The sequence below is a fragment of the Physeter macrocephalus genome, chromosome 14 (genome assembly GCF_002837175.3).
Source record: "Physeter macrocephalus isolate SW-GA chromosome 14, ASM283717v5, whole genome shotgun sequence".
In the NCBI taxonomy this organism is placed as follows: domain Eukaryota; kingdom Metazoa; phylum Chordata; class Mammalia; order Artiodactyla; family Physeteridae; genus Physeter; species Physeter macrocephalus.
The window spans coordinates 1,082,780-1,098,855 of NC_041227.1; the positions used below are offsets into that span (position 1 = coordinate 1,082,780).

The 16,076-nt window shown below is 64.2% G+C and overlaps 2 protein-coding genes across 2 annotated transcripts in view; both read right to left on the reverse strand.

Annotated features, from left to right (window-relative positions):
* Positions 1-1,624: 1,624 nt before the first annotated feature.
* Positions 1,625-9,289, reverse strand: OGFR (opioid growth factor receptor). Its single transcript, XM_007100846.2, has 7 exons — positions 9,097-9,289; positions 6,985-7,053; positions 6,296-6,374; positions 5,323-5,401; positions 4,465-4,531; positions 3,686-3,834; positions 1,625-2,976 (listed from the first exon to the last, which is right to left on the reverse strand). The coding sequence occupies exons 1-7, from the start codon at positions 9,241-9,243 to the stop codon at positions 1,959-1,961; spliced, it is 1,608 nt and encodes a 535-aa protein (XP_007100908.1). The 5' UTR covers positions 9,244-9,289; the 3' UTR covers positions 1,625-1,958.
* Positions 9,290-11,738: 2,449 nt separating this feature from the next.
* The window catches only part of MRGBP (MRG domain binding protein), a 5,096-nt gene continuing 758 nt past the window's right edge, over positions 11,739-16,076 (reverse strand). The window contains exons 2-5 of the mRNA XM_024128488.1: positions 15,866-15,987; positions 13,758-13,839; positions 13,401-13,475; positions 11,739-12,923 (exon numbers count right to left, since the gene is read on the reverse strand). Of these exons, the coding sequence (XP_023984256.1) occupies positions 12,736-12,923; positions 13,401-13,475; positions 13,758-13,839; positions 15,866-15,987 (467 nt within the window). The 3' untranslated portion in view covers positions 11,739-12,735. The remainder of the gene's footprint in view (positions 12,924-13,400; positions 13,476-13,757; positions 13,840-15,865; positions 15,988-16,076) is intronic.

Consider the following 16,076-nt stretch of genomic DNA (forward strand, 5'->3'; position numbering starts at 1 on the left):
CCAGATTTGGGCACGCTCTGCCTCACCCCGGGAGCACATGGGGACAGCAGGGTACAGGGCAGCACCTGGGGCCAGGAGGACTCAATGACACCCCCCCCCTCCCAGGGGACACTCAAACATCCAGGTCACCTACAGAGCCCACCGAATGCTCAGAATCCCAGCCCCGCCTCAGGTGTCTGAGTCTTTGGAATTCCCTGGGAAATGCTGCTTTAGGATGAGCTTCACTTCTGCAGGTGAGAACTCAGGACTTTGGCGATGACGGGAATTAGCCCAGGAGCCAGCACGCAGCGAGGCAAACCGAAAGGGTTAAAACCCCCCTTCCCCGTTGGGTTCAGCTGTGGGCTGCCCGCCAGGCTCGGCCCCACCCTCCAGAGGGAGGGTGAATTCTATCGGGAAGGGCCGAGAGAATCTCCACAGTTCCAGCCTTGCAGCCAAGCCAGAGTCATCTTAGGACGTCCTCGGAGATGCAGTGTGGGGCTGGGCGTAGGGCAGGCAGCTTCACCCCGCCCCTGCCTCCCAGGCACCTCCTGCCAGGAGCCCTCTCCTTCCTGCGCGCGCCTGCCTGACGCAGCGCCAGAGGGCTCCTGCTGGACCGGACGCAGAGGGAGCCTGGCTGGGAAGTCAAGGGAGCGACCTAGTGCCTGGAACCCCACTGCCCCCGCCTCACAAAGCCACTCCCAGCTCTGTGCAGACCCCGCCACCCGCTGCCAGGAAACGCCCTCCCCCTGGAGAGCAGCCCCTGCCTCGAACCCAGATAGCCACAGTGGCCTGGGGAGAGGCCACAAGGCTGGCCTCACATCCACCTGTCAGTCCGGTGTCACTGCCCACCTGTTCGGGGCCATCACTCTCCCCGAAGCTTGCGGGTCAGGTGGGCCCGAGCTGCCTGCCCTCCCGTCCCCAGGCCCCACTGCTGGGCGCAGACATCCGGCCGCCAAGGCTTGTTCCAACGGGGCCCACGTCTCACTTCACGCTCCAAGCTTCTCCATCTGAACCTGAGCCCCGGAAGGGTCTGGACGAGGACCTGAGGACACCATGCCCCGCACCCATCCCAGCGAGTGGCTTCCAGTTTGTCCGTCCCCCTCCCCACAGCACGGGAGCGGTGGGGAGCACGAAAAGGGGGCCCAGGTCCCAGCCCCTAACTCCCTCCCCCTCCCCCGCCAGGTGTGACCTCCATCACTTCTGAGTCTCCTCAGGCTTGGTGTTGATGTAGGAAGGAAGGGAGCGGTCCTGGCGCAGCGGACAAAGCCAGCTTGAGGGGCAGCACGCCCTGCGGGGTGGGGGCGGCTGTGGCTGCCAGGGAGGGGACAGAGGGGACAGAGCCACAGAGCGCACCACTGAGCCTGCTCCCCGAGGCACATCACGGAACCCCCAAATCGGGGCGCGCTGAACGCGGCTCCCCGCGCTCCTGAACCGGTGACAAAGGCAGCCGAGGGACTTCTGGGAGGCTGCGGGGTCGGGGTGCCCGGGAGGCCTGCACCACTGCTGCACCCCAGGCACCCCCACGGGCAGAGTGGTGCCACAGCCGGGCCACGTGCGCCCAGAGGGTGTCCAGCCAGCATCACTCATGAAACCAGCCCCTCCCCTGCCCCGGCCACCCACAGGGCCACCGTCCACGCCCAAACACTCAAAGTCACACGAGTTTATTCAGAAAAGGCCTCTGCACCAGACTAAGAAAATGAGCCCCCCTCCCACCCCCCCAGCCCATGAGGAGCCAGGCTACAAAGGTGGGGGGCGGGCAGCGGCGCAGAGGACGGAAGAGGCGGGAAGTGAGGTCGAGGTAAGAAGGACGCTGAAGCCCTGGCCTTCCCCAAGGGCGGGACCCGCCCTTCCAGCAGTCGCAGCAGTGGCTGCAGCGACCAGCAGGGAGAGGCCCGCAGAGCTGGGCGCGGAGAGAACAGCCGCCGACGTGGCTCCCAGGCCTGCGGCAGGGCAGGGCAGGGCCCCGGGCGTCCCCTTCCCTAAGGCTCTCCGGGCTGGACAGAGGGCCCTGCCTCCGTGGGCTCCGCCCTCTCATCCACCTCGGGTCCTGCAGTGGCTGGGCTCCCGGGGGCACCCTGCTCCGGCCCTGCCCGGCCATCTGCTTCTTCTTTGACCCCATTTTCACCCTCTTCAGCCACTGGGCACCCTGAAGGGGCAGGGGGCTGGGTGGTGGCCAGCGTCACGGTGCCATCACCTGCTGCCACCCCAGTGCCATCCCTGGCACCCTGGTCCGTCTTCCTTCGCTTCCTCACCTCATCAGCCACCTTGGCCTCCAGGGGCTGGGGGCAGGGCTGCTCGGCCTCCTCCGGGGCTTGGCCGCCCCCTTCCTGGGTCTCCGCCCCGAGGCTGCCCTGGCTGAGGGCGCAGCCCTCCAAGTTCAGGGCGATCTTCTCGACCTCCGAGGCGCTCGGGCCCGGCTCCCCCGGGGCCCGCTCCCGCAGATTCGCCTCCAACTTCCTCTTCTTGCTCTCCTTGAGGCTTGGCGACTCTGGCCCCTGCCCCTCGCCGGCCTCATCTCCCTGGTCCTTCTCCAAGGCTCCAGCTTCCTGGGGCTCGGTGCCGGGAGGCTGGGGGCCCTTGGCCACCGGGCCCCCCCCCTCATCCCTCCCTGGCCCGCAGGTCTGCCCCTGGGCTCCGGCCTCCAGGAGGGGGTCCCCAGCGCTCTCCTCCCCGTTGGCCTGCCTGGGGCGGGCCGGCCGCGGCGAGCAGGGAGGAGAGCACGGCCTGAACTTCTGCAGCTTGTCGTGGGGCCCCCAGACGAACCTGTAGCGGGGCCGGAAGTGCTCCCAGGCGAAGTACAGCAGCTCACGGCGCTGGTGCCGGCACCGCACGGTGAACACGAAGTAATCCAGGGCGCTCTGCCGGACGCCCGGCAGCTGCCGGCGCACCAGCGTCTCCTCCAGGAAGAAGCGGGCCAGGGGCGCCTGGTAATGCTCCAGGCCCAGCTCCCCCAGACACTTGAGGATGCGGGTGATGCGGAGGTTGTTGTGGCTGTGCCTGGAGGGGACAGGGGGCGCTGGCAGGGCTGCGCGGGGCGGGCGGCGCTCGGCCAAAGCCCACCCCTCCCCCCCAGAGCCTGATGGGCACCAGCAGAGACACTCCGGCCCACAGGCCAGTCCCTGTCCCCACCTGCTCCCCCCGCAGGGCCCCGGTCCCTGAGAAGACGGCCTGTGAGCCTGGATCACGTAGGTGAGGGATTGTGACGCATCCTCCAGAAGGGTGACTGTCCCCTTGGTCCCATGGAACACCCAACCCCACCTCAGCTGGAAGAGGACCAGGTGGGGACCCTCCAGAGGCGGGGGACTCAGTTACCCGTGGGCAAGGGTGGTTGTACCGTCAGCAGAGCCATGCTCTGTGCCTCCCCCAAGCCCAGCGTTTCCCCCAAGGCAGGAGAGGGGAGCGTGCCTGCCACTCCCAGCGGGTGCAAGGCTCAGGGACGCTGGGAAGGTGACGGAGGCCCCCTGACAACCCGACCCGTGCCCACGTGGCAGGAGGGCACAGCCAAGACGCCTGTGGACTCGCGCGGCTTTCCTTAGTTCTCACACCCCTATCAGGTGGGGTCCACCCCCGCTCTGCAAGCAAGGAGGATGGCCAGAGCCTCAGGCACCGGCCCTGCGGGCCTCCTCCCCAGAGGTGCTGCTCCCCAACCTGAGACCGGCTGCGCGGACCCCCGGGCTGCTGGGCCCGGGGTGAGGGGCACCCTCACCAGTTGAGGTTCTGGAAGCGCTTCTGGTAGTTCTGCGCTCGGCACACCCGGCCCGTGTCTCGGTCCTTGAGCTGGATTCCGAAGAAGCCCAGCATGAGCTCGTAGGCCTGGACCAACCGCTTCCTGACCTCCGTGGAGCTTTTAAACGCCTGGAAAACGCCCCCCGAGAGCAGCAGGGAGCTCAGGGTGGCGCCAGTGCAGTTGTGGGGGCGCACGCTGCCCTCGGTCCCCGATTCATCCCAGGGCTTCGGCTCAGACCCTTAGGGTGAAGTGCCAGGGCGCAGAAGCCCAGGGATGCTCTCTTCACTCTGAGCTGCTGCAAGGTCTCCCCGAGGCCTGAGGCGCTGCTGTAGCCCCAAGAGGAACTCCCTGACCTGAGAGGGGACCTCAGGGACCCCAGGGCTGGACACGGGGCGGCAAGCACCCACCCTGTCTCCTCGGTGCACCTGCCTGGCCTCTCTCGCGGCTCCTTGGCTCCTGGAGCCCCTCCCAACCGCCCAGGGCATCCCCCATCCAGCCTAAACCAGGTCTGACCAAGGCAGAGCCCGGTCACTCTGACTCTGCTTGTGGCCCCTGCCCTGGCCCCCTGGACGTGAGCAGTCCTCACAGTCGGATCTCTCTGGAAGCCTGCAAGGAGCCCTGGGGGCAGAGGCGAGGACCACTTGGGGAGGAAGATAATTACACGGCCTGGGGGGGAGGGGCTCCTCTAGCTCCGGTAGCCCCAGCAGCTCCTGAAGGGGCAGCGAACCCAGGCCCCGCCCCCGGCCTTTAGAGCTCACCTCGACCTCTTGGAGCGTGAGGGGCTTGGCGTGGCAGTTCACTCCTGGCTCCCGCAGGGGAAACAGCCTGTGAAGGAAGAGATGGCACAGGCCCCGTCAGTGGCAGACGCGGGCCACCAGCCACTTGGCACGCGTTGGCTGGGCAGCCTGGGGCGGCTCTCCGCTTGCCTCCGGGGGCTGGCTGGACCCCACGTGCCACAGGTGCTCACCAGCCAGTAAAGCCAAGGGGCGAGGGTGGGAGAGCTCCAGGGAGGGTGCCCAGGATGAAGGCCCAGGACAGACCCACCTACAGAAGTCCCAGCCCGCCCACTCAGCAGCAAGGGCACCTGCCAGCCACCCCCCGGGAGGCCCTCCATTCCTTTTCATTTTCACATTCTTCTGTTCCTCCCATCTTTCATGCTGTGGAATTATTCCCCGGGAAACCCTGTGCCCCGGGTTGGCCCCCTGCAAGCTGTCCTTAAAGGACACTGCGTTTGTGGGGCAGCATCCGGGGGCACCTCAAGGCACCGTTAGAACCTGCCCCCGCGGTGGAGGGGCTCCGCGGACAGGCTCGGGACGGGCTCATGGGGCCTCCAGCCAGCTGGTTTGCTGCTCTTCCTGTCCCCCAAGACCGGGTGTCAGTTCCCAGCGGCAGAGGCTGTTTACAGCTGGAGAACCCAGAAGAACCCAGACTGCAGGACCCGGTCTCCCCTTAGCTGGCCCCGCCCGCAGTGCCCCTGCTCAGTAAGCGCTGTACCTGGGAGAGGCGGAGCCAGGCTCCAGCCTGGTGGGGGCCTCAAGCCTCTCCTCCGGAGCCCCGCCCCGCAACCTCGGCTCCGCCCCGCCCCCCGCAACCTCGGCTCCGCCCCGCCCACTCACCACTGGATGTAGGAGTGATTGTCCTCCAGGAGGTCGTACTCTTCCTTCCAGTTCTGAAGAACGTCCTCAATGAAACAGCCTGGGAGCCCCACGGGGACAAGTCAGCCAGGGCTCCCGAAAGCCCCTTCCCCCACCGCCCTCTGCCCCTTTCGTGGGGACCTCGGGGCCTGGCAGCTTCAGGCTGTGCACGTCTCGTGTGACGTTAACCCCACTTTGGCCGACTGCCACTCTGCCACCTGGAAAGCGGACCCTTATTGCTGACGGAGGGCAGACCTGAGTGGGCAGGCCCCATCGGGGAAGGACAAGTGGTCCCAAACCTGCACCTGTCTTTGCAGCAGGGGGGCCTCGCCACACCCCACAAAGCACAGGCTGCTGGCCAGAATTCTGCCCTCAAACAGAACCTGCAGCCAAGCCCCACCCTGCAGCGTGGTCTCCCGCAGGGCAGCCCCTGTTTCTGCAAAGGGCCAGGAGGGGAACAGCTGAGGCTGTGCGGCCACCGGCCTGTGCTTTGGCAGCAAAGCAGCCACGGACAACGTGTAAGTGCAAGAGCACGGGTGGGTTCCAAGGAAACCTCACTATGGACACTGAAATCTGAATCTCATATGATTTTCACATGTCACAAAATGTTATTATATCTTAAATCTTCCCCAACCACTTAAAAACGTAAAAACTGTTCTTTCCTGTTAGTTTACGTATGCCGCCTTCCCGCTATAGAGGGAGAGTCGGGTAGTCGGACAGAGACGGTGCGGCCTGCAAAGCCACCAGCGTTCCTTGCCTGGCCCTTCGGAACATGTTGGCCAGTGGATCCAGGCCAAGGGTTGGGGCCCTGGCAGCCCCTCAGCAGCTTCCAGGGGGCCCCGTGGGGTTATCTGAAAGCCACGTGTCCAAAGCAGGTCCCAGCAGACCAGACAGGCAGAGGGGAGAAGGGAGCCCCCCGAGGCTGCAGCTGCCAGCAGCCAAGCCAGGTACACACCGTTAGGCAGGAACCGAATCTCGTTTCTGTAGAAGCTCAGGTTGGGCATGTCACCATTGCCATCTCCTTCCACCAAATCCTGAGGAGCCAGAGAAAGGTGCCAGTCAGGACATCACCAAAACAGGCTGCCTCCAAGGGCCCCTCACACTAAAGCATCCCTGGGATGGGTGGGAGGGAGCGGGTGTCTGCTCTGGGCCCGTGAACCTCCAGACACCCTGAAGGCTGGTGAAGACCCCAAGTGCCAAGCCTGGGCCCCCCACCTCGAAGGTGAGGACGAGCCTCTGCACCTGGGGGACCGCAGCCACCTCTGACCACCAGCAGCGACCTTCCCCTCACCCACGCGGGCCAGGGCTGGGAGGTCCCCTTCACCGGCACCCCAAAGACAGCCCAGGGATTGCCTGAGACTCCCGGGCGCAGAGAGCCGGGGCTGAGGGAAAGGAGGCTGTGAGATGGGCTAGCGGTGCCGGGCCTCCTGTGGACGAGCTGCCAGCTGGCGCCGTCACGTGTTTTAAAGGTTAGGGCACTGAGATGGGAGTTAGGGCACCGTGCTGTCACCCCATGATTAGGGGAAGGAGCAGCAGGGGCGTGTCCGGCAGGACGTGGGACATTGTCCAGCTGGCCTTCTCCGGGAGGAGGATTTGGTCCTGGGTGGGCTGCGGGGGGCAAGGGCTCTGCAGGCAGCTACCTACCGGGTAGTGGTGCCGGTACCTGCGTGTGTCCCGCGCTGCTCGCCAGTTTCGGGACCCTGTCACCTTGAGCTGGGAAGAGAGGAGACTGGATGAGACCCCCCGCCAAGGAGACCCTCCCCACTCCTCAAGGCGGCCAGCAAGCAGAACCCACCCCACGGAGCCCCCATCCTGGCAGCAAGGACCTGGGCTGTCAGCAAGATCAGAGGGGGTCGGAGTCGCTGGGGTGGGGCTGGCCCCCTGCTCCTCGCTCCAGCCCCAGGAACCCCAGGCCAATGCGCATTCTTGGGGTGGAGCCCCCGCTAACTCTAGCTTCCCTTTCTCCTCCCATGTTTGCTGGCTACCCTGCTTGGACCACACCCCAGGACCTCGCCCTGGGAACCCCGCCTTTCCCAGCACTTCCTCCTTGCACTGTGCTCTAAGTTGTCACCTAAGGGGCTGAGTCCCTAAGGGCAGTGGCCTTGCCAGGAGGGGCCCCAGATGCTTCCCGTGGTGGGCTTCTTAGCCAGATGCCAGTTTGGCCAATGGACAGCGGATGAAACTGAAACTCAGCAGAAGCTGGCCCTGCCCCTCCATCGGTTTCCGTCTGTCTGCCTCCCTGGGTCATCTCCAGAGGATGGGTCCTGACCGATGCTGGTCACGTGCACAGCTCAGAGCAGGGCCAGCCCCACAGATGCACAAATGATGGAGCCCAGGACGAAGCACCGAAAAGCCATGCTGGGACCCAGCGTGGGGCAGCCAGGGAGGACCATGGGGGCCCCTGTGGGAGAGGGGATTGGGACTCTGTAGAGGGACAGAAGCCACAGCAGGAAAGAGACGGGAAAGAGGTCAGAGGATTGCGTGCATCTCACAGGGAGGTCAAGGAGCCAGAGCACTGCTTTAGGAGCGTGGCTCATGGAGCTACGGTGGTGACAGTGTCCTCTCACCTAAGTTGCACCATGCCCAGTGGGCATCTATCTGCCTGGGGAAAGAGCCAGATTCCTGCCCTGTGACTCCTGTGACCTGTGACCCTGACCACTGCCCAGCCTACCTCCCTGAAACGCTAGAGAAGTGCCGAGGCCGCCGGCCTTCCAGCCAGGCCCAGGAGCCCCTCGGGGTCCCTCTCGCTGACTGACCACTTCAAGACACAGAGAGAAACCTGAAAACCACAGCTCTCATCTGCTACAGGGAGAATCCATCCCCGACACCACGCAGGCTGGAATTCAAGACTCCCTAGACATGGTGCCAGGACGCCCACATCCCAAAGTGAGGGGGACACACGGTGACAGCTACCACTTGGGGCCTTCCCTCTTACCCGGAACCCCAGCTGCACCCACTCCGGGAACGTGACACCCGGGGGGTGCTAGCAAATAACCGCTGGTAATGATGAGTAACCATGATTATGACAAGTAACCAGTGCTGACAACGAGTAACCGGTGGGCACAGCCGGCCACCCCGGCGCAGGCGCGCCACACACACGTAGCCTCCAAGGCCACCTCCAAGACGACGTGAGGTCAGCCCCAGCCAGAGTGGGTGGGCGCTGCGCCCGGTGAGGATCAGTGGGGGTGGGGCAGGCTGGGGGCTCTGGGGCCTGAGGGAAGCTGGAGTCCTGGACAGCGGGGCAGGGTGAGGTGCCCCCCGAGGGGCGCCAGGGTGTAGGAGGGAGCTCCAGGAGGCCGAGGGGGGCAGTGGAGGTGGCCAGCACTGAGGGCTGGGGCCTCTTTAGAGGACAGAGCCAGGGCCTGAGGCTGGGGTAGGACAGAGAGGAGTCCAGGATGTGGGGGGCCACCCCCTTGAGGAGGTGTCCTTACGCAGATCTGGTCCTGGGGACACGGGTCTGAGGGTGGCCCCGGATTCCCTGCAAGGTGCCCTGGTGCGGGGGCGGGGGGGTGCGGGGGAGGGGTCGGGCGGATCTCAGGGTGTCCTGGGGATCACGATGGGGGAGGAGGAGGACAGGGCCTGGAAGAGGGCAACCGCTGGAGATGCGGAGCCGGGCCCCAAGCCGGGTCTCCGGGAGGGGCCTCCACACCCGGCCCCGGGGTCGGGGGGGAACGATTTTCCAGGAGCCGGGCCTTGCCCCCTATTCCAACGCGGCCTCCCCAGGGGCGCCGGGTCCCCAGCGCGCGGGGGCGGCACCTGGAACGCGCTGGGCCGCGCATCCGCCTCGGCCTCCACGTCCCCCGGAGCGCCGGCCTCGCCATCCTCGTCGGCCCCGGCCCTCGGGCCCTCGCCGTCCTCCTCCTCGTCCTCCTCCCAGGTCGAGTCGCAGTCCGGGTCCTCCATACTCCGGCGGCGGCGGGACCCGCTCCGGCGGAAGCGAAAGTAATAGAGGGAGGAAGCGCGGGGGCGTGCCGGGGGCGTGCCGGGGGCGTGCCGGGGGGCGTGCCGGGGGGCGGGCCCGGGGCTGCCGACTCTGTCCGCCCCGCCCGGAGGAGGCCCATCCCCAGGAGGCCCCCTGGAGGATGTCCCCCTGGAGGATGTCCCCCTGGAGGAGGCCCATCACCCCGAGAAAGCCCCTCCGGAGGACGCTCGCCCTCTTCCCCCGTGAGGTTGCCCCCCACCCATGCCCACCTTGGTGATTTCTCCCTGGAGAGGCCCCCTGGAGGACGCTCCCCGAGGACACCCCCTCAGGATCCTCCCAGAATCTCCCTTTCCCCCGGGAAAATGTCCCCCCAAAAGATGTTTCCCTGGAGGATGCTTGCCTCCCCAACCCACCAACCTGAAAAGTCTCTCTTCCACCGTCCGGGAATGTTCCCCTCCACCCTGAGATCCCCACCCTGGAGATCTTTTTCTTGGAGGATGCTTACCTCCTAGAAGTCCAGAACCATCCCCTAGAAGAAGGCCCGCCCCCACGTCCTCCTCAGAAGGACGTAGCCCAGGATGCCCTCTCCTCTGAGGATGTTTCCAGAGGGTCCCTGTCCCTCAGAGCACCCCCCAGAATGCCCCTTCCCCCGCAGAACATTCCCCCTGGAGGATACCTCTCTCCACCATCGTGCCCCCCTCAGGATGACCTGAGGCAGGATGTCCCCCGAAGGGTGGCCCCCCTGGAGGTTGTCCGCCACCCCGTACGAATGTGTGGAGGATGTCCCCCCGCAAGGATGCCCCCAGGAGGACACCCCCTGGAAGTTGTCCCCCAGGTGTCCCCCCAGGATGCCCTCCAGGTGTCGGCTGGAGCAGCAGTCTCATCAGATTTCCTTTGGGGACTGGACTGCCTTCAAGCCCCCTCAGATGGTTGGTAGAACCCATCTTCCTGGGCAGTAGGGCAGAGATCCCTGTGTCCCCTCCAAGGGTTCACAACCGGGCAGTTTGCTTCTTCAAGGCCAGCGGGAAAGTCTCTCTCCGGTAGAGAGTCCCATAGAGCAGTGTCCTCGTGGGTCTGCCCTCCTGTCCCCTTTGCTGCATTACAATGGTTGTAAGAAGGCACAGGGGCTGCCTGCACTGACGAGGGGGCACCAGGCCAAGACCCAAACACCTGGAGGCAGAAATGGCCGGGGATCAGTGACCCTCGGGGCTGTTCAACACAGACTGAGGCCCAGCCCAGCCCCCGGGGATGCTGACCTCGCCCGGCCCTGCCAGTCAGCTACCAGGCCTCAGGGGACTTGACAGCCCTCAAGCTGGGCAGCTGGGGACGGCCCAGAGCGGAACAGAAGCTGCCAATCTTGGCCGTGGGCACAGCTAAAGACCTTTTTGGCGCCGGTGCCAATTCCTTGCGGGCTCACCAACCTGTTACGTCTCTGGGTACCGTCTTGCCTGGACGACTCTCTAAAAGGACAGTGGTGACTCCGCCAGAGGTATGGCGCTCTGGGCATTTCTGCAAATCGTCTGCCACCGATGGCCTGGGCCGGTGTCCTGAGGGGCAGGTGATAGAAGAGCTGCCAGGCATCGGGTGGGGCTGGCCCACCGCAGGCTGTGGCCACGGGCCTGGCCTCCTCCTTGGCTGACTTGCAGCTGGCCTCGGAGACCCTGGCTGTGACTTCCAGCCTCTGATGGAGGCGCTGACGGGTGCTGGGGTGCCCTCCAGGGTTGGGCAGCTCTGAGAGCACGTGGGTGGGCAGGCTCCCCCCCTCTGCCCCAGAGAACAGACAAGCTTGCAGTGGAGACAGGGCTGTGGCCCCAGCCTGCGGCGCTCAGAGCACAGCCTTCCCACGGCTGCCTGCTGCCACACACGAGGCTTGCGCTTAGACGCCGCCCAGCTTCCGCTTTACAGTGCCAGTCACACCCAACTGCACCTGGGCTCCGCCTAGACTCCCCTCCCCGTGGCAGGAGGTTACCGCGAGGGTGTGATCTTCTGCTGGAGACTTACCCCAGCGGGTCCCCCATGCAGCAGGTCTGACCGTGGGGTGCAAGCTTCTGCCCCAGCTTCCCACACAGGGCAGTCGGGCTGGAAGGCCAGGGCTGCTCAGGGTCGGCGGGCCCGACTCAAGACACTCAACCTGACACAAAACGCTGCCGGACAGCGTCGGCCCTGCCAGGGAAGCGGGTGCCGGCCTCCAACCCCGCGCCGGGGGGACCTCAGCCCATGGAGCTCCTGGCCCGGCCTCGTGGGCCCAGCCACTTATGACCTCCTGCTCCTCCTGAGGGTGGGGGGCGGGTGGCATTCAAGGTCCTCGTGGTTTGTCAAGGTGAGGGCGAGAACCTTCGCCGTCACTCGGGAGGCCCGGCTGCGCCTCTCAACACAAGCTCCGCCGGAATTCTCACCCTCACGTTTGTTTCTTCTTGGAAGGGAGGCACCAGTTCCGGCTGCATTGCTCTCTTAGCGTTTGGCGTTCCAAGGGCTGCTCGCATGCAGCAAGGTAGCCACTCTGGAACCTGTTGTTACTATAGGCTGTCTATTCATCGCAGCAAATGACCCGGTACATCAAAGCTAGCTTCACTTATAAATCCTGAAAAGATACAACTTCCTACTGCAGGAGAAATGAACTCACTTTGGTACTAAAATCACACAACTCCAGGTTGCTGTTTTGAGTTTTAATGTCCCTCAGTCACTCACAAGCGTACCTCGGGCAGCCCGGGGCCCAGGCTGCGGAGGATCAGCCCCACGTCCTGCCTCCCTCCACACGCTCATTTGGCCTGTTTGCCAGTTACTTGAGAATACAAAAATACCCGCTACAAATTCTCTGTATCGGCATATAAAAACTGAGCAAAAAGCATCTCAGTAGTCTGTTACCTTAAAACAAAACCTCTCAGAAAAAATACAACACAGGTTTAACTTCTGCAGTACTTTTTTCATATAAAACACTAGTAAAATAGGCTTCTTAAAAATTAAATAGTGAAGTACCAACCGAATTATATACATCGTTACAGTACAAGTGAATGCGGCAAAATACCCCGTTCTCAGTCTCTCGGGTGGTGGAGGGGCCGGCGCCTGCGGCCTGGCGCTCTCCTGCGGCCGCAGTCAGTTGAGAGCGGTAGACAGGTGGACAAACGGGAAGACCAGGGCTCCTCGGAGCAGAGACGGGGGTCGGTGTGTTATTGCTGGCTGTGCCCCGCTCTCTGCCCACGCAGCCTGGTCCGCGGGCCCGCGCCAACGCTTAGCCACAGGCCCAGCTGAGCCGTCGTCACGAAGCCACGAGTGTCCGGAGTGGACATGGCCCGGCTCACACCTCTCGGGTCTCAGCATGTGAACGGGTCCCGTTCCGGTCCTTAGGGGCCATCTGAGCCCAGGCGGTCTGAGTGGCACCGCGGGAGCCTCTGGCATCTGAGGGCAGCAGCAGGCCTGGTGGCATTTGACCCGCCGACCGCCTGGTGACCACGGTGCCCGCCTGCCGTGAGCGTCTACGTCCGGCGCCGCTTGGCCGCGCTGGGGCTGGAGGGGTTGCTGTTGGCGGTCAGGACTTTGTCGGTGACCCGGCTGCGCTTCCGCTTGTCCGGCCCCTCTTTGGACCCCAAGTCTGAGTTGCTCTTGTCTTTGTCTTTGCTGGACTTTTCTGTTGCTTTCCCCAAGCTTCCTGAAGATGAAAAAACTGGGAGACAAAATCATTTGGCTGAAAACAGAATATCCAAAATTTTATTTCATCTTCCTGTTCAGTTTAAGAAATCTACACCTACATACACGACATTGACCCCAAAAGGCTCCTCCCGAACCGGGGGTGCCCATGTGGCCTGCCCCTTGGGGGAGCGAGGCCCAGCTGTGCCCGTCTTTGCTCCTCGGGGTTCGCCCTGCACTGAGACGGCCGCCACCCGTTCAGTCGTACACCCTCCTGCACCCCGTGACCGCTGACCGGGCCCGGGGCCAGGCTGCCCCGTGCCCCCCTCCCCGCCCCGTGCCGGCCCCGTGTGTGACCTCCCAGCATGGGAGGCTCTGCCTCAGCAGACGGAAGCGGCCTTCTCAGCTACTGAGCCAGACGCCAGGCCCCGGCTGCCCGCGACAGGGAGGCCTGGCCGGGCTGGGGTGCTGTGCCCCCGGGGCCCCGGGAGGGGTGGGCGAGCTCCATACTTACCGTCATCAGCCACGTTGTGGGGGTCCACGTCCTCCTTCATTTCCTCGTTTGTTTCCTCCTCAATGACCACTTTTCCTGGAGGGAATCGGCCAACGGTGACCCAGAGCCCGGGGCGGTGGGTGCCGCAGCCCCACCCGAACTGCAGCGGCTCAGGCCAGGGCTCCTCGTGACTCGGGAGGCGCGTACGTCCTTCGGGAAGTCCTCCCCCCGTCCCGGGGGCCCCCACACCTCCGCGCCCACGAGGGCTCAGCATCACCCTGCCCGTGACACTCACTCCCCGGCGCTCGTGGTCGTCACCCTGACGCCACCGCCCTCGGCCTCTCCTAGTTCCCAGGTCTGCTCTCGCCCGAGTCTCACCTTCTCGCACTTCTTGAATGATTTCTTCTGGAAGGACGAAGTGCCTCTCTGGATTTGGGAATGGAAGAATCTCGGACTCGTGCTGATGGCAAACAGGGCATTTTGGGTTTTTTTAAGAAACAAAGAAGAAAACGTGATTTTAAAAGTCACACTTAAAAGAAAACGTGACTAAAGATGCGTAAGAGACAACTCAGGAGCGACCCATGAACACACGTGACCGTCTTGGGGGCTGCAGCGGGCAGGCGCAGGGCTGAGACCTTTCTTCTTTCTCCTGCGCAGTCTACGAGGGGCTGGCTTGTCACAGAGACCCAGACAAGGCAAAACTACAGTGTGAGCCACAGGCAGGCATCACGACGGGAAGAAGAAGGGTTTAGTGTCACCTGAGACGATGCCGGGGCAGCTCCGCCGGCTGGCACGCCTCCGGGGGCAGAATCAGGCAGTGCTGTCATGCCGGCCCGGCCCGGCTGCGTGGGCTCCCCCTCCAGGAGAGCACCTTCAGAGCCTGCAACAGCCGTGAGGAAAGGCCATGGTGCCTGGGTCCCGTCTCCGGCGGGGGGAAGGAGCCAGGGAGCCAGGGAGAGCCACCCCCGTGGAAACCAGGTAAGCAAAGCAAAATGACAGGGCCTCCAGTCCCCAACTTGGAAGCTGTGCCGACAAGCCAGGTGGTCAGCATGTAAATGTGCCAACCAACATCCGGGAGCTTCGCAAACCCCGAGGGCTCCTGGGCTCGTGGTCACCTTGTGGGGTGCGGTCCACAGAGTCATATTTACAAGGCCCCAGGTGACCGAGGCATCGGCTCCGTGGCGGTGCTGGGGTCTAAGGAAGCGAAGGGGGAAGGGCCACCTGTCCTGGGCTGAGACCCCTGGGTGCCCCCACCCCCGGTGTCACGTGGGCCCCGTGCCGGGCGTCACAGACACAGGATCTTGGAGCTAGTGCCTGTGCCTGAGAGCCAACTGTCTCTCCTACCGCGCCAAGGCCCCCCAGGACAGGGGCCCTGCACACTCATCTCTGTGTCTAGCTCCTGGCCCCCAGCCTGGAGTCGGGGTGCAGGAAGTTCCTGGGGGTCACGTGACCCACAACATGACCAGCATGGGAGCCCTGTCAAGCCTCTGAACCAGGAATTCTCGGGGAGCGGGGCCCCAGCTGGTGGGCACGGCCCCTCTGCAGGGCCTGCTTTAGTTTAGCGGCTTGTCCTCGAGCTTCCAGGGTACTGACTGTGGGCCAGGAAGCCAGTTCCAGGGCCCAGCTGTCAGTTCCCCTTTCTACGCGAGGTCGACGCGGCGCAAACGACCTGCCCAAGACCAACAGCGAGCGAGTGGCGCGGCTTATGGACACAAGAAGGCCCGGGCTTCGCTCTCCGCCTCACAGACGTGCAGCCGGTCTCAGCTGGGCGGCTGGAGCAGCCCCAAGTCCCGAGGAGAGGCAGAGCTCTGCCTAACCCCAACACGGTCTCCCACCCTGCCTGTCACCTGACATCCCCACTCCCACTCACTCTCCAGACACCCCGGCCTCCTCTGCGTCCCCTGACGCACCAACGCCTGCTGCCGCAGGGCCTTGACGCCTGCCGTTCCTCTGCCGGGAGTGCCCACCTGTCTCTTCTGCCGTCCTGGTTACCTAGTTAACCTTTTCCCCCTCAGACACGGCCAGCTGGGGTTTCCATGAAGCCTGGGCCCCTGCCTGCCTGGTTCTCACAGAAACCACCATATTCATCTTAATATGACTCAGACCCGATCACCTCCCTGCCTATAGCACTCGGAGACTTTCCACAAGACTGACAATGGCCTAAGAGCCCCCTCCCATGAGCTTCAGCTCCCTAGTTATCTCCTGGAGAGATCTTAACCGACCACCCCCCAACCCCCCACCTAAGGTAGGTTCCACGCAATAACTAGCTACCGTCATTAGGCCTGTGTTTTTCGTAAAACTACTCAGAGCTATCTTGTTCAACAACTGGTCCCCTGTGGGACATCCCAGACATCAAGGTCCCTGAGGCCAGGGCCTGGCAAGGACCCAGGGAGGAGGCATGGAGGGGGCTCCCTGCCGCCAGCTCTGTCTGGGGGAGGGAGGGGCTCTGGCCCTGGGAGGACTGGGGAGGGTGGGGTCCTGCTCACCAGTGCCTGCATGTCATACATGGTGCTCAGGTGGTCCCAGATGACCTTGGATGGGACCTGCCGCCCGATGTTCTGGCTGAACTTGTCTCGGATGCAGATCATGTGGAAGTGCCGGTTCACACCTGCAGAAGGAAGGGGTCAGCTTGTGGGGAGGGGCGGGCCAGCAGGTAGGGTGGAGAAGAGAGGTGGGGGGCAAGGGGGCGAGAGGGGC